Source organism: Elephas maximus, chromosome 7 (genome assembly GCF_024166365.1).
Source record: "Elephas maximus indicus isolate mEleMax1 chromosome 7, mEleMax1 primary haplotype, whole genome shotgun sequence".
Taxonomy (NCBI): domain Eukaryota; kingdom Metazoa; phylum Chordata; class Mammalia; order Proboscidea; family Elephantidae; genus Elephas; species Elephas maximus.
In genome coordinates, this window is record NC_064825.1 from 32,377,069 (window position 1) to 32,397,657 (window position 20,589).

Genomic DNA, 20,589 nt, shown 5'->3' on the forward strand with positions numbered 1-20,589 from the left:
TCCTGAATTTGGTAATATGTCTTTCTTGAATGTGTAACAGATTCTTATCCTCATTGCTATTTCTAGATTATTGTGACACTTCGTACTTGAAAAGAGTTATCTTGGGTCTGCTTGACTCTAGGATGGGAAGAACATTTGTATTTTAGGTCCTTAGTTTTCTCTGTTCTTGTTTTGCCAATCCTACACGCAGAACTTTTGTTTTCATGCTCCCAGAAACTCTCCCCTTAATCACAGTAATAAAACAAAGCCGTATGATTAAAAGACACTTGATGAATAGTTTGATGAATGGTGTTCTTAATATAGTGTGTTCTATGTATATTTTATGCATGAGTTATCATTCTTTGATTAGTTTTTCCTTTAGGGGAACATATGGGATAATTTCCCCTAGAGAATACCATCTTTTATAATTGAAGCTATATATATATATATATATATATACACCATCTTTTAGAATTGAAGCTATATATATATATTTTTTTAGAGCTTAATGTTTAAAGTATTTAAAGTGTTCCATTTTTAATGTTTTTTTTTTCTCTAATATCTTTAGCAAATTTCACTTAAATTGTAAATTCAGCCAAGTACCTCTTGTGAAAGAAAAAATATATTCGAAAACTTTTTTTCTCAAATAATTTGTTCTTTTATTTATCTATTGTATCTTACCATCACATCTTTAAAAGCTTGGTCTAATACTGAAATTTGCATTTCCTACTCTGTCATCATTCTACTACAGCTGGACTTCCATCCCCACCACCTACTGATAATGTTCCTGATATAGAGGGAGTATCCTTGGTTCCCTCCTTCCTTGCTGACCTGGATTCTCAGTCTTAATGATGGGGTGTGCCAGGCCTGCTTGGGCGTTTTCTTCACTATCTGGACCTCAGTCCCTGAGTGATCTCATCCACTCCCATGATTTCGAATAATACCTATAGGCTAACGGTTACCAACTATGTGTCTCTACCACAGTTCTGTCTTTTGAGCTCCACACTCCAAGATCCAGCTGACTCCCTGACAGCCTGTCTTGGAAATCTAAGTATCACATAAAAAACAAAAACAAACAATCCCCCGCATAACTACTACAACAAAAATATATATCTAAAAAAGAACTCAGTTCTGTTTTCTTTATTAAATGTATTACTCATCTAGTCTTCTCTACTTCAGTAGACAGTCCTCCTATCCTCCTTAATACTCCTGATACTAGAAGTCATCTTTGATTCTACCTTTTACATCATCACCCATACATAGTCCATTGACATGTCCTGTTAGATTTACCTCTGAAATACATGTGACATCAGTCTTCTTCCCAGCAGCTCCGTTGTCACCCCCTAGTTGAAATCAATTTTATCTCTTAACCTGAAACAATGCAGTAGAGTAATACAGGTCTCTGTTGATTTTTTTTTTCTTTGCCCCAACAGTCCATTTTTCACAGCTGCCAGGATAACTTTTTTAAAAATATCAATCTTCTAAAATGAATGTCAGTGCTCTAATGCATCAAAATCTTTTAAAGTCTTTCCACTGCACTTTGGCCTCTGCTGATCTCTACTGATGTCTTCAACTTTACCTTACACCGGGTTTCCCTTGTTTATCATCTTTAGCTTTGTTGGTCTCCTTTCCAATCTTGAAACAAGCCAAGATCTATCCTGCTATGGGCCCTTTATATTCACTTTTCTGCTTTGGGGAACATTTTACCCAAATAACTTTCTATGCTGGCTCCTTGTCATTAACCCAGAGACAAATTATAGCTCAGTCCCTCAGAAAGCCAACTATGACTAACTAGCCTCTTAAAATTGCAACTTTCTCCCAAGTAATAGTTTATAGAATACATATGTTATACCACGTAATAGTGCTTAATTAAATTTTGTGTTTCTTTCTTTCTTTGTTTACTTGTGTTTTCCCCTACTAGAATGTAAGCATCTTAAAGGCAGGGACCTTGTCTGTGTTGTTGTCGTATCCTAAAAACTTTAGTATGTAATTTACAAAATTACTATATTAATAATCAAAGCTACAACTTCAGATAACTACAGATATTAGTACCATTTTATGGATCAGAAAAGGAAGGCTTTGGGGGAGAATAAGCAACTTGCCAGAGATAATGTAGCTAGAAAGTAGCTTTGGGATTCAAAATAAGGCATATCTCATGCTAAAATCTGTGCTCTTAATTACATGATTTATTGCCTCCTAGAAAAAAATTTTTTTTTTTTTTTGTACAGGGTCCCTATGAGTTGGAATTGACTCGTCAGCACTGGGTTTGGGTTTTTTTTTTTTTTTTTTTTTTGGTTATTCTCCTAGTTTCCGGCCTTGTGATTTATTTTACAGCTCTGTTGATCCCTTGGATCTGATCTGATATTTGGTGCTATTTCAGCAGTTCTGATCTTTGGCTCTTTAAATAATTTTGATTAGGGCTGTTTCTAGAGTCACACTGCTTCTGCCTGCCCTGGTTAAATATCCCACCTATCAGCCTTGCCCCTGGGATCACCTACCCTGCACTGCAAGACCTTGATATGTTCTCCTCTCTCCTTGGCAGAAAACTGTGTGTCCTTGTGCAGGCCACGCTTCTGGGCCCCAGTTTGGACTATGATTTTGAGGTTCTCCTTCAGTTTTAAAAGTCCTATAAGACCGAGAATCTACAGCAAAATGATGATGACTTATATTCCTTTCTCCTCTTGAGAATTTTTAAGTTGTCGATATTTTAATTTAAGCAAATTTAACTGCTTTTGTACTAAAACACATTAATCCTACAAGAGTTGGAAGATTTCCCACATTGTAGGAGTGACATTCTTTAGGTCATTAGTTATTATACATGGTGGCTTCATCACTTAATTGAGTATAATTCAATTTCCTTACATTAATATTTTACTCCACAACAAAATGTTATTTATTATAATCCAGCAGACAGCTGCCTGCCTTAGAATTATCAATTATGTAACACTTTAGTCTAATAAATATTTAATGAATGTCTCTTACGTGCCAGGGTCTGTTCTAGATGCTTGGGGTCTAGAGATGATCAATACATACATAGATCCCATCTTCAAACAGCTCAAGTTTTAATAGCAGAAATAAACAAGCCCATGAATAAGTCTAACAAAAGTGAACTAGGCTAAGGGTTAAATCTAACAACAGCAGCAATAACAAAAACATCTGTGGCAATATAGACAAGTTTGACTCTAAAGGTATTACTGTTGTTTGTTTTAGGGAATTAATTCTCCTGCTTCAGGAAATAATCAGGAAGTACTTTTAAAGCTGATCACAATCCAACATTATGAAAAGAAGCCCAGAAACAAGCAGGTCCCCTGCCCCCATCCCATCTGATTCCTAGAGCTGACTCTAAGACATTTCTCTGGTTTCCGAGCTTACCTCCTTCCATAATCCTGGGATTCCTGCCTTTCTGAGCAAGCTTCAGCCTTGTAATCACCCATAGGGAGCAATCTGCTGTTCAATCCTGAAGCCTCGGGGACCTGTCTTGCTGCCACCCTTCTGCTTGGATGATTTCTGAGCTGCCAAGTTGGCAAGTCATCTGGTTTGTGGGTATATGGGTCAGGGCAGCCTTCTTAGTAAGATGGCCCAGGGGAAGCTTGAGGAATGGAGTAGAGGGAAAGCCTCATCGGCAAAATACAGCCAAGGAGTCATTCCAAAAGATGTAATTGATCTGTAGCTGAGGCATGAGGCAGGCCAGCCACCCTGGAATATTTTGTTTCAAGTTTGCACCTAGCCAGGACTCCCAAGCCCTCAAGAGCGAGCCTATAGGTTAACTGATGGGGTGTTATCAATACTGAAGAGCACTAGGAAAATAGTGAGAAAAGAACAAATGCATGTGTGTGCTTTTCTTGAGCCCCTTATACTCTGTTTACAAGAGCTAAACCACAACCAATCGGCTCAGACCCACGGCAACCCAATGTGCGTCAGGGTAGAGCTGTGCTCTGTAGGGTTTTTAATGTCTGAGTTTTCTGAAGTAGCTTTTGCCAGGTCTTCCTTCTGAGGTGCTTCTGTATGGATTTGTATCTCCAACCTTTCAGTTAGCAGTCAAGTGCCTTAACCATTTGGACCATCCAGGGTCCCTTACAAGAGCTAATCTTTGTATAATGCTTTGTAGTTTATAAAAAGCACAAACTCATTATTAACCAAAATTTTGTTAATGAGGAAGCTGAGTTTTGGAGAGGTTAAACTACTCTCCCAAATTCACATAAGTATCCCAGAGCAGGGCCAGGACATGATCACAGGCCCTTTGCCTCCAGATCTCATGGCATTCCCACTGTAGGACTTATCTTTCACACCTAGAATCTAATAACTAGACTGTGAGCTCCTTGAGGGTGGGTGTCACCTCCCGCTTCTCTGGTCTCAGTCCCACTTGGTTCCTGAGCTAGTACCTGCCCACTCAGGCTCCATCCACAACAGAGGAAGTTTTTTAAAGAATCATTTTTATTGCTGGTCACACAATAAATGGCAAAGCTTGCTACCCCCAAGTTTTGGTTGCACCCCAGTTGGAGCTTGCTAAGTTGTTTGCCAAATTGCTCAGCTTGGACTAGCCTGCTGCCGTAACCAGGATGCTTGACTAGTGCTCAAAATAACCACCTAGCCTGGCAGCTCCTGCTCGCTCCCCTATCAGGGGAAAAGTATTCTCTCTCTCTCTACACACACATACACACACACATTCATATTTATATTTATATATTCCTTCTGATAAGTCTTTTTCTAAGTCTATTGTGAAGCTGTATTTAGTACTGTTTAAGAAAACGGGCTCATATCCTGACAGGTTACTTAGTCTCCCTTGCTTCAGTCTATTCATTCACAAGGTGGGATGATAATGGTACTTTACTGGTAGGATTGCTATATGTGTATTAAATGAGTCAATTCATGTGATGCACTCAGAGCAATGTTTGGAGCATAGTAGCCCTTCAGTAAATGTTAGCTGTTAGTGTTTTAACTATTTGCTATTTCTGAAGTTTCTATTAACCTCATATTTGTATGTTTTTCTTGTTATGTTTCATATGTATTAGATGTTTTTGCTCTCAAACTTCACAAGTCAAAATCTTAGTCTTAATAAAGGTCATAATTAATTATATACCAAACAATAAATCCAAAAAAATTCCATTGCCGTAGAGTTGATTTGGACTCATAGTGATCCTATAGGACAGGGTAGAACTGCCCATACGGTTTCCAAGGAGCAGCTGGTAGATACAAACTACCAACCTTTTGGTTAGTAGCCATTAACACTTAACCACTGTGCCACCAGGACTCCATACCAAACAATAGAATCCAACAACTATTTGTCAATTATTCAGGCTGTCAGGCACGGGGCTAGGTGCTGCAGGTTCAGCACCACCACTCTTGTGGTCCCTACTTTCTTGGTGCTTTCTTCTTCATTCCCATATAACCTGGCTTATTAAACCACTGTTACTGCAGAAGTATCATTAGGCTTTGCATTATTTATTTGTTTGCATATCTGGACTGGAGGGCACTGGGTGGGGAGGAACAGTATTTAGTGATTGCTGCATCCCTGTGACCTAATACAGCCCACAATATGTAGAGAGGGCTTAAAGTTTGTTGAAATGACACATGAATCAATGCGTGCATGCTGAAGCGTGCTTGATTATGTCCCCTTAAGCTCTGCATAAGTGACTAGGTGCCAAGGAATGAGAAGTATTTCTAAACCCTCTTTCTACTGCTCTGACATTTGTCCACAATGCACTGTCTAGCACCAAACCTCAACTTCTCTTCTGAGCAATCTATAAGCATAAAAGATCCTGGTTCCACTGCTAAAACTGCACAGAGGAAGCTGTTGGCCAACGTGTAGCATAAGGAGAACCAGGACATATACACACATGGCATGGATTCGCAAGAATCGATTGGCATGGATTCACAAGAATTAATTCCTTGTAGGCTGTCTCCTAAGGGGATTTTTAGACCTGCAGAAACAAGGAGGCTCCTGGATCCATTGAATGCAGGACTTTCACCTGGGCCGGCTGCATTAAGTTTAGAGGGGATTTATAAGCTGCTGCTGGTTTTGCTGGAAAGGGAGTAATGGAAAGTGTGCCAGGAAAAGTGTCACACCTTGACCTTAACTACACAGTGAGATTCATCATAAATCAACCTATGAAAGAGAGGATTCTGAAATAGATATGAAGTACCCGCAATTACTTTAATAACAAAAAGATAAAATGAAACAAATAAAACCCTAAGCAGCTTTTAAGAACTGCAGGCAAGCGTTTACACATTGTCCCCATTCCTTTATTTTTTTTTTAATTTTATTTTGGGGAATTAGTTCCCTTGTTTGGTATCATTACAAAAGTATAGGTACTTATTACAAAAAAAAAAAAAAAAAATCAGAAAATTGAGAAAAACACAAAGAAATAAAGGTCATACCTAATTCCACCAACCACACAATCATTTTCAGCAGTTCTTCACACACTTCCTCCTGTCCTAATAGATACGTGTGCACCTATGGATACTCAGGTATGTTTTTTTGAAATGGAATCTCCCTAAACAGCCTGTTATCTAATCTACCTTCCTTATTTAATAATTTATAGTAAACATTTAGAAAGCCAACAATTATAAATCTATATAATCATTTTAATGGCCACTGAATTTTCCATTGCGTGGATACACTCACTAAAGGTATTTTTAGGTGGCCTTGTGAAAGGACAGTGGAGACTATCTTTAAAATACCTCTCCCAGCCAGTTTGCTAGTTAGCACACTGCAGGTGGGCACCGCAACCCTTCATTTATTCATTTAGCAAAACAATTTATGCCAGGCACTATGCTGAGTATAGAGAATGCAGATAAAAAGATGTGGTAGATAACATGAGCTGATGTAATAATGCAGTGTTTACTTGGGTAAACTAGTAATTGTCTTAACCTCCATAGCAAAGTTCAGGACAGAAATTTTTGGAGACAGAAAAGAACGGAGTAAATGCCCTGAAGAAGTGGAGAAGGCTGCGCTGAGAAGATGCTGCTTTGCCCATAAACACAGGTGGAACTCCTAGCCTCGTGCACATTAACTGGCTCCTTTAACAGCAGTTGAAGTGCCTGGCACAGTAGCCAACACATGCTGAATAAATATTTCCTGAATTAATGTTGAATAAGTAGATAAGCTGATGGAAAAGGACAATTGCAGGGTTGAATCTTCAAGTAGCTCCCTGAAGCCTTGGTAGTTCTGCCAGTTACCCAGTGACATTTACATAAGTTTAACGGAGACCTCTAAGCCTCAATAAAGCACTGTATTCCTTTGCAGTCAATGCCCACTATTGAGGTCATCTAAACCCTCCAAACTTTTGAGAATAACTCACTTGTTGAAGAACAACTATTTGATTTCCTGAGGAATAGTAGTTTTTGTAGATATTATTGAGCATCAGCTAGGGACCAGGCATGGTACACATGTTATTTCTAATACTCTCAACAACTCACCCAGGGTAGAAATACTATCCCCATTATATAGACTAGAGGTGCTGTAGCTGAGTGGCCAGCTGACCCAAATCTGAGCCCAAGTCTAACTCCCTAGTTCATTACCACATTCTGTTGCCTAATGTTTACAGAGAATTTTCAGATTCATAACCTTACTTGATCTCCAAAGCTGTTGAGTTGGTCCAAACCAAACCAAATCCATTGCCATGTAGTCAATTCAAGTAGAACTGCCCTATAGGGTTTCTAAGGCTTTAATCTTTACAGAAGCAGACTGCCACATCTTTCTCCCACAGAGAGGCTTGTGGGTTCAAACTGCTAACCTTTTGGTTAGCAGCCGAGTGCTTAACCTTGATGGCACAGTGGTTAAGCTGAGTTGGTCAGGACCTGTTAAAGTACTCCCATTTTAAATATGAGAAGAAGGCTCAGAAAAACTATTTGATTTATCGGAACTCTCAGTGGTATTAATTAACAGAATAGAAAACGTGAAAAAGTTTTTCTTTCTCTGGCACACACTCTCACTGACCACCGCCAACACATTATTTTGTGTGGAAAAATTCCTAAATGCTATAGATCAGAGTAGGGGTCCTTGGGTGGTGCAACAGTTAAGTGCTTGACTGCTAACCAAACAGTTTGAGGTTCGAGTCCACCTAGAGGTGCCTTGAAGGAAAGGCCTGGCACTCACTTCTGAAAAATTAGCCATTGAAAACCCTACAGACCACAGTTCTACTCTGACTCACATGGGGTTGCCCGGAGTTGAAGTCAACTGGCAACTGTTTTTTACAGACTCCAGCAGGGCCCAGCAATTGCTTTCTGTAAGGTTCTAATGACCACATCAGGAGCTTCACCCAAGTCCTCCCACATCAGTAGTGTATTTGCTTAGGAATCAATAAAGAGCCAAAGAAGTCCCATCTAAAAATTTAGCCTGGATGCTCAACTTCGTATGAAATGGCAGCATGCCTTTATAACCTCCAAAAAATATATTCACACCTGTGGTTCTTCATTATGCTAAAATATTTATAATCTAATGTACACTGTGAGGCAGCATTATGTAGTGGAAATTGCTCAAAAGATCCTAGTTTTTTTTTTTTTTTTTTAGTATCCATGCAAAGGAAGCTAGGCTGTCTCTTTCTTTCCATCTTCAGTTTTCTTGTGTGAAAAAATGGGAATGTAGTACCTTACATAAGAAACCCTGGTGGCATAGTGGTTAAGAGTTATGGCTTTTAACCAAAATGTTGGTGGTTTGAATCCATCAGGCGCTCCTTGGAAACCCTATGGGGCAGTTCTGCTCCTGTACTATAGGGTCGCTCTGAGTTGGAATCAACTCAACTGCAATGAGAGTTTGAGGGTGCCTTACATAGTGGCGGAAACCCTGGTGGCGTAGTGGTTAAGTGCTATGGCTGCTAACCAAGAGGTTGGCAGTTCAAATCTGCCAGGCACTCCTTGGAAACTCTATGGGGCAGTTCTACTCTGTCCTATAGGGTCGCTATGAGTCGGAATCGACTTGAGGGCAGTGGGTTTGGTTTTTTTGGTTTTACGTAGTGGCACCGAGAATTAAATAAATAAAAACGCAAGCTTTCTGAGGGCAGAGATTTGTCTTTTTGATTCACTGCTATATCTCAGTACTTAGGATAAAGGTTGTATACCAGATACTCAATAAACGTTTGTTGAATGAATTAATCATTCAGTCATTTAGGTTGTTTAACAAATATGTTTTGGACACCTACCATATGCTTGATGTTTTCTATGCTCTGGGGAAAGAACTATGAAAAAATTGGACGTGCTCCATGCAGACTTAATGGAAGCACTGGCAAAAATATGGGCAAGTACATGATTATGGCATGATGGGTTGTATAGGGTACATAAGAGCACGTATGCAGGTAATTCGACTTTGGAATCCAAGGATTCCTTCTTGGAGCCGGTGACATCTACAAAAGTAGCATGTGGAAAGTTTGCAGAACAGTGGCTGGAACATAGTGGGTGTTCAAAAACAGTCCTTCACACCATCTAAGTTGGAGAGCATTTAAAGGTAGCAGCTTTGCTTGGGGGTGTTGTAGTGTTCAAAAACAAAATAAAACAAAACAAAAACCCACTGTCGTCAAGTCAATTCATTGTAGTGGTAGGCCGGTTTAAAGTTTCAGATGCCCTGTCTTTACTTCCCATTAAAATTGAACTCGTTAGAGAAGGAGCATAAACCAACTTCTTTGTTTCAGGGTAGTCATCCTTCAACCCTCTCTCCTTGCCAGAAAGTTTTTACAGTCTTGAGGACAGCTTAGAGTACTTTATCAGACCTTAAGATAAAAAGAAGAGAAAAAATTTTTAACTATGAATTGGATTTATCTATTTGTCACTTATCTATTAATGATAAGTAAAAGCATGATTTAGCTGTCACTAAGAAATCTGCTAAAGCCCTGTAATTGTTCTAATGCATTCCACTGTCATTTCTTTTAAAAGGCATTATGCGGAGGGTTGCAAAGACTCAAAAGGACGTTGCAGCTTTAGTCCAAACCCTTCTTTTTATAGATGAGAGTGCTGAGAACCAGGAAGGATAAGGACTCTGAAGCCATGAGGGAAAGATGGAATAAAAGAGACTGTACAAAGGGGGATACTTTCTGAATAGAAAAAAAAATTATTTAAAAGGTTGATTGACAATTGGAAACATTTTGTAATGTTAATGACAAAAGGGCCTCGTTGTTGAAAATTTATGCAGTGCCTATACAAATAAGTAATAAAAAGACAAACCTAATATAAAAGTATATAAAATAGCAAAGAATATGAATAGGAAATTAATTAATCTATAACATGAATAGGGAATAAATAGAGAAATTTAAGTGAATATTTTTCTACTTCTCAGAGTAGCAAAGGTTAATAAGGTTGACAACACCCAGTCCTGGTGGAAGGTACAGGGTGGCAGGCAGTCTTTCATTCTCTGTTGGTGGGAATGTGGATAGATGGTACAACCTTTTTGGAAGGCAATTTGGAAATATCTACAAATTTTTAAATAATTTAACCTCCCACCTTTCAATTCCAATGTCATAAATTTATTTTATGATTATGCTCACAAATGTTCAAAACTTTGTGTGAGTGTGTGTGCAATCTCAATATTATTTAGCAAGATAAAATAAAATAAAATTCAAAAGGCCCATCAATAACTAATAAACTGGTGTATCCATACAATGGAATTTTATAAAGCTTTTAAAAAGAATGTGATAGATCTGTATGTACTGATGTAGAAATATTTCTAAGATTACTAAGTAGGAAAAAGTACAAAGTACAGAATAGTGTAAAACTCGTTTTTTGTCTTTGTAAATACAACTTTTTAGTGTATATAAAAATATTATGCTGGTTTTTCTGGAAACCAGAATAAGATGGTGGAGTGAGATTTATTTTGATCCTTTACTTTTTGACGTTTCTAGCATTTTTAGGTGGTAAAATAGATTTTAGGTCATTTATTCCAATTTGTTTCTTTATGTCATTGTTGTTTTATTTTAAAGGAAACAAAATTAAAATATTTTAATATATTTTTTAAAGCCAAGGATCCCAAGAGCACGTCAGGCCCCTTACAATCTGATCCTATTTTCACTGTACTTGATCATAAGATCCTGTTCTGAAGCTCTAAAGATCATTTTATAGTTTCTTCAACATGCTTTCCTAGACCTCTGTTGTTGCTGAGTTTTGTTCCCCAGTGAAGACATACACTTTCCTATCTCACTTGCCATGTCTTTAATTTCTCCTTATCTTTCAAGAACCAGTCCAAGTAGAGCCTCTTCTAAGGAGCGTTTCCTAATTATTTGGGCAGAGTTAAGCAGTTCTTCCTCTGGATTCCTATACTCCCCATACTTTTACAGGCTTTGCCATGTTGCTATGATGATGATAATTTTCTTTTTCTTTCACTGGACTTTAAAAAAAAAAAAAAGGCAAAGTTCCTGGCGAAGTATCTGGAATAGACAAGAAATTAAAATATATGATCGATGAATAAAATTTAGTGAAAATGATTTATGCACAGACTAAGAGCTTTCTAAGAGCAGGACACTCATTTTTCACTCTGCAAGAAATTGTCCACAGTGGTTAACAACATGGCTGTCATAAGACTGCATTGTTTCACTCTCACCTCTGTCCCCTAAAAAAACTACCTATATAATCTCAGACAAATTATTGAACCTCTCCATATCTCTTTATTAACCTATAAAGCATGGCACATAGTAAAAGCTCAATATATGTTATCTTTTAGAAGGATTATATTACTTCCATTCTCTGATTTTTTTTTTTAACCTAAATTTTGTAGAGGGAATTAGAATAGGAATTTGAATTAGTGTACTTATTTTTCTGAAGCCTTGGTGGCTCAGTGCTGGTGGTGCAATCATTAAGCGTTTGGCTGCTAACCTAACCAAAAGGTCAGCAGTTCGAATCCACCGGCTACTCCTTGGAAACCCTATGCGGCAGTTCTACTCTGTTGTGGAGGATCGTTATGAGTCAAAATCAATTCAACGGCAACAATTTTTTATTTTTATTTTTTGCTTATTTCCTCAGCATTAGTACATTTTGATGGCAGACTAATTGGCCATTGGAATCTTATCTTTTTATCTGCAGGGGAACACTGAGGCTTATTTCCTTGTTTTGGAAACTGTGATGGCTAATGCTACCTGTCAACCTGGCTAGGCTATGATTCCCAGTATAATTGTGTAATTGTCCTCCATTTTGTGATCTGATGTAATTGTCCTCCAATTTGTGGTATTGTATAATTGTGTTGCAAATTTTAAACCTCTATATGTTAATGAGGCAGGAGTAGTTTGGGGTTATCTTGAGTCACACCCTTACTCAAGTCACCTCCTTGCTCAAGTAAGGGGAGCTTCCTTGAGGTTGTGGCTTGCATCCAATATATGAATGCTCTTGCAAATCTCTCTCTTGCTCTGAATATTGCATCCGTCTCATCATCATCTGACCTCTAGTTCTTGGGACTCAAACCAGCAGTCTGCCATCTGACCTGCCAATTCTGGGATTTGCAAGCTTCTGTACACCTGTGAGCCAGCAGCCTGCCTTCTGACCTGATTTGCCCACTTCCAAAGCCCTGTGGGCCAGCAACCTGCTGATTTGGGTTCGTCAGCCTCTGCAACCACATGAGTCAGGAGAAGCCTCCAGCCTGATGCCTGACCCATGGATTTGGAACTTGCCAGCTTCCAAAACCACATGAGCCATTTATTTGAGATTAATCTCTTTCTCTCTCTATATATATGTATATGTCCCACGTGTCTGTCAGTTTGTCGTACTGTGAGGGCTTGCATGTTGCTGTGATGCTAGGAGCTATGCCACCAGTATTCAAATACCAGCAGGGTCACCCATGGCGGACAGGTTTCAGCTGAACTTCAAGACTAAGACAGATTAGGAAGAAGGACCCAGCAGTCTACTTCTGAAAAAATTCAGCTCTGCATTTCTCAAGTTGAAAGAACTGAAGAAAAAATTCAAGCCTTAAGTTGCAATATTGAAGGATTCCATGGAGAAAATATTAAATGGCTCAGGAAGCATTACAAGAAGATGGAAGGAATACACAGAGTCACTGTACTGAAAAGAACTTGTCGACATTCAGCCATTTCAGGAGGTACCATATGAGCAGGAACCAGTGTTACTGAAGGAAGAAGTCCAAGCTGCATTGAAGCATTGGTGAAAAACAAGGCTCTAGGAACTGATGGAATACCAGTTTAGATGTTTCAACAAACAGATGCAGCTCTGGAAGTACTTCCTTGTCTATGCCAAGCAATTTGGAAGACAGCTACCTGGCCAAACGACTGGAAAAGATCCGTATTTATGCCTATTCCCAAGAAAGGTGACCCCACCAAATGTGAAAATTATCGAATATCATTAATATCACAGGCAAGTAAAATTTTGCTGAAGATCATTCAAAAGCAGCTGCAGCAGTATATCGACAGAGAGCTGCCGGGAATTCAAGTCAGATTCAGAAGGGGATGCAGAACCAAGGATATCATTGCTGATGTCAGATGAATCCTGGCTGAAAACAGGGAATACAAGAAAGATGTTTACCTCTATTTTATTGACTATGCAAAGACACTTGACTGTGTGGATCATATCAAAATATGGATAACATTGCGAAGAATGGGAATTCCAGGACACTTAATTATGCTCATGAGAAACCTGTACATAGATCAAGAGGCAGTCGTTCAAACAGAACAAGGGGATACAGTATGGTTTAAAGTCAGGAAAGGTGTGTGTCAGAGTTGTATCCTTTCACCATACCTATTCAATCTGTATGCTGAGCAAATAATCCAAGAAGCTGGACTAGATGAAGAAGAAAGGGGATCGGGATTGCAGGAAGACTCATTAACAACCTGCATTATGCAAATGATACATCCTTTCTTGCTGAAAGTGAAGAGGACTTGAAGCACTTACTGATGAAGATCTAAGACCACAGCCTTCAGTATAACATAAAGAAAACAAAAATCCTCACAACTGGACCAATAAGCAACATCACGATAAATGGGGAAAAGACTGAAGTTGTCAAGGATTTTGTTTTAATTGGATCCACAATCAGTACCCATGGAAGCAGCAGCCAAGAAGTCAAAAGGCATATTGCATTGGGCAAATCTGCTGCAAAGAACCTCTTTAAAGCATTGAAAAGCAAAGATGTCACCTTGAAGACTAAGGTGTGCCTGACTCAAGCCATGGTGTTTTCAACTGCCTCCTATGCATGTGAAAGCTGGACGATGAATAAAGAAAGCCAAAGAAGAACTGACACCTTTCAACTGTGGTGTTGGAGAAGAATATTGAACATACCATGGACTGCCAAGAGAATGAACAAATCTGTCTTGGAAGAAGTACAGCCAGAATACTCCTTAGAAGCAAGGATGGTGAGACTACATCTCACATACTTTGGACATGAAGTCAGGAAGGATCAGTCCCTGGAGAAGGACATCATGCTTGATAAAGTAGAGGAAGGCCCTCAACAAGATGGACTGACACGGTGTCTGCAACAATGGGCTTAAGCATAACAATTGTGAAGATGGCGCAGGACTGGGCAGTGTTTCTTTGTGTTGTACGTCGGGTGGCTATGAATCGAAACTGACTTGATGATACCTACAACAACAACATGTATGTAGGTAGGTAGGTAGGTATATAAAACAAAACCAAATCCTTTGCTGTCAAGTCGATTCCGACTCATAGTGACTGTATAGGACAGAGTAGAACTGCCCCGTATGGTTTCCAAGGAGTACCTGGTGGATTTGAACTGCCGACCTTTTGGTTAGCAGCCGTAGCTCTTAACCACTATGCCACCAGGGTTTCCATGTATATATATATATATTTCACTGGTTTTGCTTCTCTGGAGAACTCAGCTTAAGACAGAAGCCAAGTCTCCAATTTTTTCTTCATTTCATACTTCTAGTTTGTGATCAGTCCTCAATGAAACAGAAGTTGTGTCCCTGGCCTTGAACTATCCATTCTTGTCTTGTAGGTGTTGTGCCCTTCAGAGCTCAACTCCTGTGTCGTCTCTTTTATGTAGTTTTCCAAGAGTTTCTTCCATGATTGAGCAGGAATCATACTGTACTATAGTTGTTTACTTATCTATATTTTCTACTAAACTAAGCTTCTTGAGAAAGGTGATCCTGTCTTACAATTCTGTTTCACTAGTATCTGGGACCTTGTTTGAAACACATTAAGTTTGTGAAACGTGTTCATGACATTAAATGATTATTAAATTTGCTTTTCAAAGTTTGCCAAAGAAATTCTTTGGTAAAATGTCTCCTCTGTAGTGCCTTGGCACAGTGATTAAGAGCTATAGCTGCTAATTAAAAGATTGGTGGTTCAAATTCACCAGCTGCTCCTTGCAAACTCTATGGGACAGTTCTCTGTCCTATAGGACAGAGCTATCTAATGGGAGGGCCCAAGTCCTAGATTATATTTATATTTCTCACAGTGATTTCTATAGCATCTGGTTAGTAGATACATAATAATTTTCTATCAAATAAATGATTGAAATAAATTATACTAAAAAACTAAAAAACCAAACCCTTTGTTGTCGAGTCAATTCTGACTCATAGTGACCTGTCCTATAGGGTCGCTGTGAGTCAGAATTGACTCAACAACAAAGGGTTTGGTTTTTTAGTTTTTTAGTATAATTTATTTCAATCATTTATTTGATAGAAAATTATTATGTATCTACTAACCAGATGCTATAGAAATCACTGTGAGAAATATAAATATAATCTAGGACTTGGGCCCTCCCATTAGATAGCTCACAGATTAGTGAAAGAGACAAAGAATATATATGTGAGTGATGTTTTCAAAATAAAGACTATAGAGAGAATGTGGTGTGAATTAATACATGGGAACACTGATGTCTGGAAAATATCTAACAACCAGCTCTTTGGGAGTAAAAACTGTGATTTTAGCGTTTGCCATTTTCCATGGTAAAATACTCCCATCATGGTTGATTTCAAGCTAGAAACTTGAGGCTACTGAAACAGGAGTTGGGAAAAGACAACACAATTACCATATTTTACCGTAAAAATATGTTAGATCTTGCTAGCCAGTGTGAGCTTGATTCAATCAGGATTCAAACTGATTTGAACAAGTTCAGTCATGGCCAATGAAGTGAAACCAGAACAGACCTGAATTTTTACAGTTTGAGTTATCTGGAATGATAACCAGAATGTGAAAAATTACAGGTCAAACCACTGGAATGGGAGACTTGGAAAAGGCATAGAGAGTCCTTTCAAATTGGATTATTGGTAGGACCATGGAGAGAGACACACATTTGAACGGGTGTTTTTGGCTGCCATCTTTGAGCACCACCCCCCTTCTGCCTCTGCTCAAAATTTGAGGGGCAAGAAATTTGACTGCTATGCAACACATACGCTACCCTTATTTTCTAAGAGGGAGCTTAGGTTGATATCACGGCTTTGACCTATAAATTTTCCTGTTCCAGTTATTGTTTGGGTTCACTCAAATTCTAAAAATGCAGGTATGTTCCAGTTTTGCTTCTTTGGCCATGGCTGAACTGCAAAGAACTGGTTTGAAGCCCTGGATTCAACACACCCTGGATGGAAGAGGTAGTTATAGACAGGAGTGGTCTAGGCATACTTCATAGAGGAGGTAAAAACTGAAGCTAGTCTTGAAGATTGTATAGGGGAAAATATGTTCGGATTTGAGGATGGTATGAGCAACACATAAAGGCAGAAATGAATGTGGAATACCCAGGCAAGTGTACACAGCATTCAGTAGGTGCTGAATAATTATATTTTCTGAATGATAAATGTCAGTGAATAGACCTGCCTCCTTTGAGAAGTGAATCTCTATAATGAAGAACCTGAGAAGAAAGCTAGGTGCCACAGTGTTTTGTGGAATCCACAGGTCTCATCTTTCTTTATGATGCTTCATCTTCTGTTTCCATCCCCTGAATCTTCATCAGGTTGGCTGAATCAGAAACTACTTTGACATTTGTTATTATTTTTGAGTTATTATGTTAATAATCATACAGACATTTAGTGGTAAATTAGAATTAGCAGAGACATCTAAGAGAGCAGAAAAATTTAATTGTAAAAGCTGTCAGAGTGGATTCTATTAGCCATATTTCTGTATAATGGCACTGGAGCCACCTATACTGTCAGGAGTTGGGCTACTGCCTGGAAATTTTACACCCCCAACGAGCCCAGGTGGCGCAACAGTTAAGCACTTGGTTTGAACCCACCCATCCACTCTGCATGAGAAATTCCTGGCAATCTGCTCCTGTAGAGATTGCAGCCTAGAAAACCCTATGGGGCAGTTCTACTCTGCCCCATAGGGTTTCCATGAGTAGAAATCCACTTGACAGCACCTAACACCACCACCACCTTCAGAGTAACCTGTAGCCCATGGCTGGTTAGTATGAAAGTACCAAAACCCAGCTGTTTCATCTTAAGGCAGGACGAACTGAGGTATACTTTACACTCTACCAAGATGTGGCTGAGTCTGGGACTTCAGACTCACTTTTATGTGCTTCCTTCCCCTTTCTTACCCTGCTTTACCCATTCTGTTATTTTTTTCTCCTGAGAGTACTACCTTAATGAAACATTTGCATCCAAATCCTTAGTTTAGCATTCATTTCAGGGAGAACTCAATCTGAGACAATAGACACCATAACTCCCTAGTTTTCTATGATAAGGAACGTCACATTTAGTAGACATCCACTACACTTAAACCCAATAGCATATAATTTATGAAAAAGTGTCAACCAACCTGTCAACAAATGCATGATGAAGAAGAAAGATGGGGTCATTGGCAGATCCTTGTACCTGGGACATCGTTCCATTCATATAGATGTGCAAAGCATTGTGCATACTGCTTTGAGAGGCATCTGCTATCCCAGTAAGTGGACTAGCAAATCCTGTTGGTAAGGAAGAAAATTTAAAAAGAACTTTTAGTTTACTTTAGTGATCAAAAATCTATTTTTTTTCTGTTTTTTAGTGATCAAAAATCTAAATGATTATCTCATTTGTGTTATGATTACAATCAAAAATTCTGTTCAAAAGAATATTTTATAATACAATTCATTCTGGATTGAGATTCTTTACATTCTGTACGCCTAGTTAGTTTTCACTAAATCTTTGAGAACTGGGTAGTGTTCATCTGGATACAATGGACTGATTAACCACATGGAATAGGCTCAGCCAATTTGTGTTCCCTCCTGTTGTTCCTGCCTATTATTCTTCCTTTAGATACTGAGAAGTAGTAAGAGCATTTCATAATATTCACCATATTCACTCTCATTTCAACCTGTAACAGCCCTTAAAGCCAATCCCTCCTGCCTGTTCTGTGTCCCCTTGCTTTCCAGTCCTGGTGGGTATTGTTAATTTTGGCTTCTGGTTCAAGCGAAAGCATAAAATTTGTGACTTCCCGCATTACAATTCATCATGGACAGTACTGGAGACACCCAGTCATAAAATATTTGACTTTGCAAAATATTTTCTTCCAATGAATCCAGTAAATTGTTTTATTCACTGTGTCTGGAACAATAGCGGGAATAATCATTATAATAACAGCTATCATTTGTGAATGTTGATTTTGCTAAGTGCTTTTCGTGCCATATATCCTTCAATCTTTACAGCAACCCTATCGGTTAGAAGTTATTACCCCCCTTGGAAAGAAAAGAAAACTGAGGCTCAGAGAAGTATTGCGTTTCCAAAGGTTACACAGAGAGTGGCAGAATTAGAATTTTAACCTCTATCAAGTACACTTTGAGATCTGAGTTCTTGATTTTTTTTGTGTTGTTACTCATGTACTCCTTGGGAAGTCATAGAGTAAGATGCCATTTCAGAGTCCCTTCACAGAGGACATGAAACACATAGATAGAACTGAGATACAAAACCAGACAAAGAAGGCAGAGAAACAAACCTAAATTGTAAGCAGGGACCAAGTTGGAGGAATATGGCTAAAGGTATATTATTGAATTTCAGAATTTAGAAATATCAAACAAGCAGAAATTGTGGTTAAAATTATAATCAAAATCAAAGGTAGTATATAGATAATGAAGGCACTAGAATTTGGGTAAGGGAGACCCAGCTTCATTTTATGCAATTAGAAATATTTTCTCAGCAAAACTTTTTTTTTTTAGGTGTAGCTCTCTACTTTTTTTTTTTTTTTTAAAAGGTATAGCTGTTTATTTTGCATCTAATATCTCATGTTCTCCCACCATCGTGGCTCACAGTATTTTTGTCCATCAGCTGGTCATTTATTCCTTCATTTTTGGCTTATTTTCCTCATTTCTTGGAGACCATACTAAGTCCTGCTCCCTCAGGAAGCCTACAAAGACAACATGTACTTCCCTTCCTCTGAACTCTCTTGTCTATGACAGCTTTTATGAATACATACATATATATGACATTTACTATGTGAAGGCATTTTTCTATGAGTTTGACAAGAATCATTTCATATAACCTTCAGGATGATCCTACAAATTGGGTACTTTCATCTCCATTATATGGACAAGATTTAGAGAGGTCAAATAACTTGTTGAAGGTTAAAGAATGAATAAGCAGGGAGGTAAGGCTAGAACACAGTCTGTTTTCTACAATTCAAGTTCTTAAATGCATTTGCGTTTAAGATGGCTTCTTTTATATAGCAATAGATCATATATTCCGGATGGCAACATTCTGGAAAGCTATGGTCTTCAAGTTTTATCCTTGAGTACCACGAAAAAAAGTTTTAAAACCGTATTTTATATACTTTTTCACATATTTCTAAACAGATTCCAAATTTTTTTCATTACAATCGTAAATAGTTTCAGAGGATATAATTTCTGGGGTATTCTGAATAGGATAAATTTTAAAACAAAATTTTAATAGTACTTTTTAAAAATGTATCAAACAAAGATTTGATATCATTATCTATTTAAAATACATATAAACTCTTACAGTTTGAAATTTTATGTGTTTTCCTTTTTTTTCTACTTGAACTCATGTTTTATTATTTTTCCCCACAGAATTATATCTAAACCTTATATATATTGAGCTTAATTTTTTTTCTTAATTCATGAGTCTGTCATGCTTTTCTGTAACAAAAATAGGTATATAAATTATAATTACTTTTTATAAATTCTGTGGCAACATTAGGCTAACCTTTGAGACTGACTTATCATTAACACTTTTGTTAGAACAGAACTGATCAAAATCACACAAATATATTAAATATTTTATTAAAAACTGTTAAATATAAAAGTAAAATTTTATTGAAAATATAATTCTTAGTAAAAGATCATCAAAAATTAATTCAGCTCTCCATGGATAAATATTATTCATTTCTAGAAAGGGCACAGTACAGCATAAATTCTATTCAAATTAAAAAAAAAAAATTCGAATGTTAAACTTTGTTCTCATAAATAAGTAGATAGGAATAAAAAAAATTGTATGAATTTCACTTAATTCTTTGAACACCTTTTGGATTATATATGCCAAAAAACACATATAAACTCAGTGCCAAAATTAGTTTTCATAATCTGATCCACTAACTAGCAACTCAATTAAGAATTCTTCGATGAAAGCAGAGTTGGAAACCACCCTACAGCAAGACATTTGTTACCTATTCATTAAAGTAATTCATTTTAGCAACACTGTCACCAGTATTTTCAATTATCCATTTGTTTTGCCCTGTAAGTTTTTATCTGGAGCCCCTGGTGGTATAACCATTAAGTGCTCCACTGCTAACTAAAAGGTT

General features: G+C 37.9%; 1 protein-coding gene across 1 annotated transcript in view; it reads right to left on the reverse strand.

The window, feature by feature from the left end:
- Positions 1-20,589, reverse strand: part of TYR (tyrosinase) — a 103,190-nt gene that overhangs the window by 43,351 nt on the left and 39,250 nt on the right. The window contains exon 3 of the mRNA XM_049889572.1: positions 17,617-17,764. Coding sequence (XP_049745529.1) covers positions 17,617-17,764 — 148 coding nt within the window. The remainder of the gene's footprint in view (positions 1-17,616; positions 17,765-20,589) is intronic.